Source organism: Fukomys damarensis, unplaced genomic scaffold (genome assembly GCF_012274545.1).
Source record: "Fukomys damarensis isolate Sample0158 unplaced genomic scaffold, DMR_v1.0_HiC HiC_scaffold_25, whole genome shotgun sequence".
NCBI lineage: Eukaryota > Metazoa > Chordata > Mammalia > Rodentia > Bathyergidae > Fukomys > Fukomys damarensis.
In genome coordinates this window covers 2,814,064-2,815,696 of record NW_022900937.1, presented here as the reverse complement: position 1 = coordinate 2,815,696, position 1,633 = coordinate 2,814,064, and the positions used below count along the sequence as shown (strand labels likewise).

Below are 1,633 nucleotides of genomic sequence, written 5' to 3'. Positions count from 1 at the left end.
AGTAGCGGACCACGCGGTGTGCAGGCAAGGGGTGACAGTGAGGAGGCGCCCCGGAGGGCCCGGCCAGCAGGCAGAGGAGGACCTTATAATCCAGTGTGGCCTGGTCCTGTGCGGCGCCCTGGGGAGGCCGGCCTCGAGAGCCAGAGCTCGGGGCTGGGCATGGGGTCGGGAACCCCGCTGGAGCCTCGGGGTGATGGGCTTGGTGGGACATTGGGTCGTGGTGGTTATGGTTTAACTAAATTTGCTAAGAATCACGTGTACTTTTTCATGCATGAAAATTATGTAAATTACACCTCATAAAGCTTTTTAAAAAGCTAAATCAGGCGTTCAAATGTGAAAGGTTGCAATGTGTAAGCAGTATCTACTCATCTCCCTATTGGCTTTTGGAGACAGAGTCTCGCTATGTAGTTCAGAGGGCCTGAGAACTCACTGCGATCCTCCCGCCTCAGCCTCTGGAGTCCTGGGGTCACAGGTGTGCGCCACCGGGCCCACCCTGTAAGCGGTGTTTAGGGATGACTGACTGGTCCCTGTCCGGAGCACACTGCGGCCAAACTCACTACTCCAGAATCGTTGCGTGCCGGGACATCGACCCTTCCGTCCCGTGGCCAGCAGTTCTGGCGGAGCCCAGCGGGCCCAGCTTATGTGGAGGTGGATGGTGAATCCTCTCCAGCCTCCCTCCCTCCTGACTCAACTCTACTTTCCTTTGGCTCCCATAGGGGAATAGACTGGGCGGGGCAGTGCCTTTCTTTCCCGTGAATTTCCTGTTTAATGTGCTCGGCCTGACCAGGCAGCTGCAATGGGAACACAGGCGCTGGTTAGCAGTTGCCTATGTCTATTTTCATGTAGCAGGCATTGAGCCCAGGGCCTCTGCACTGAGCTACAGCCCCAACCTCACCCCCTTTTACAATTTTCATTTATTTTGAGACAGGGTCTCTTTGTCACCAAGTTCCCCAGGCTGGGCTCGAATTTGCGATCCGGTACCTCGGCCTCAGGAGCAACGAATCACAGGCGCAAGCGCGGTGGCTTTCACTGGGACTCCGGCGATGCTCGGGCAGGGCCGGGCCAAGCACTGAGAAGAGAGGAGTTTGTTCTCCCGCCCACAGAGCGGGCAGCCAAAGGCAGGTGCGGGTTGTAGGGCACGGGCCTCCCCGACAGTTTCAGCCTCCAGGAGCCCAGCCCTTTCCTTTGCTTTCCCCAGGCCGGGCTCGCGCTGAGGATTCACCCCCCTTGTCCCACGTCTGCCAACTCCGCTTCCTTAACCCATGCCGCTCGCGCAACTGCAACGCGTACTTCAGCGACGCGAGCAGCAGGAAAGGCCCAATGTGGCCCAGCGTGAAGAGTCTGGGCTCAGTCCCCAGTGCCCACCAGAGCGCCACCCGTCGCTTGTCCGGCCCGCTCGCGGACGCCGCCGCCCTGGAACCGAAATTAACTGTGCAGGCGAGTCGTAGCTCCGTCCTGCTGGAACCGAGCAGGGCGAAAGCTTGTTCAGGTTCTTCTTCGGGACAGGGTTCCCTGGAGCAGGGCCGGGCACCTGCGCACCTGTGGCCGCGCCGTGTGGGAACCAGGCCAGCCGGCCCTGGCCTGCGGAGACCTTCCTGTCTCGGCCTTCCCTCTCGGGGGTGGGCCCCACGCG

The 1,633-nt window shown here is 60.3% G+C and overlaps 1 protein-coding gene across 1 annotated transcript in view; it reads left to right on the top strand.

Moving 5' to 3' along the window:
* The first annotated feature begins 1,075 nt into the window (after positions 1–1,075).
* The window catches only part of Mcub (mitochondrial calcium uniporter dominant negative subunit beta), a 68,733-nt gene continuing 68,175 nt past the window's right edge, over positions 1,076–1,633 (top strand). Inside the window, exons 1-2 of the mRNA XM_010641523.3 lie at positions 1,076–1,122; positions 1,199–1,437. Of these exons, the coding sequence (XP_010639825.1) occupies positions 1,321–1,437 (117 nt within the window). The 5' untranslated portion in view covers positions 1,076–1,122; positions 1,199–1,320. The remainder of the gene's footprint in view (positions 1,123–1,198; positions 1,438–1,633) is intronic.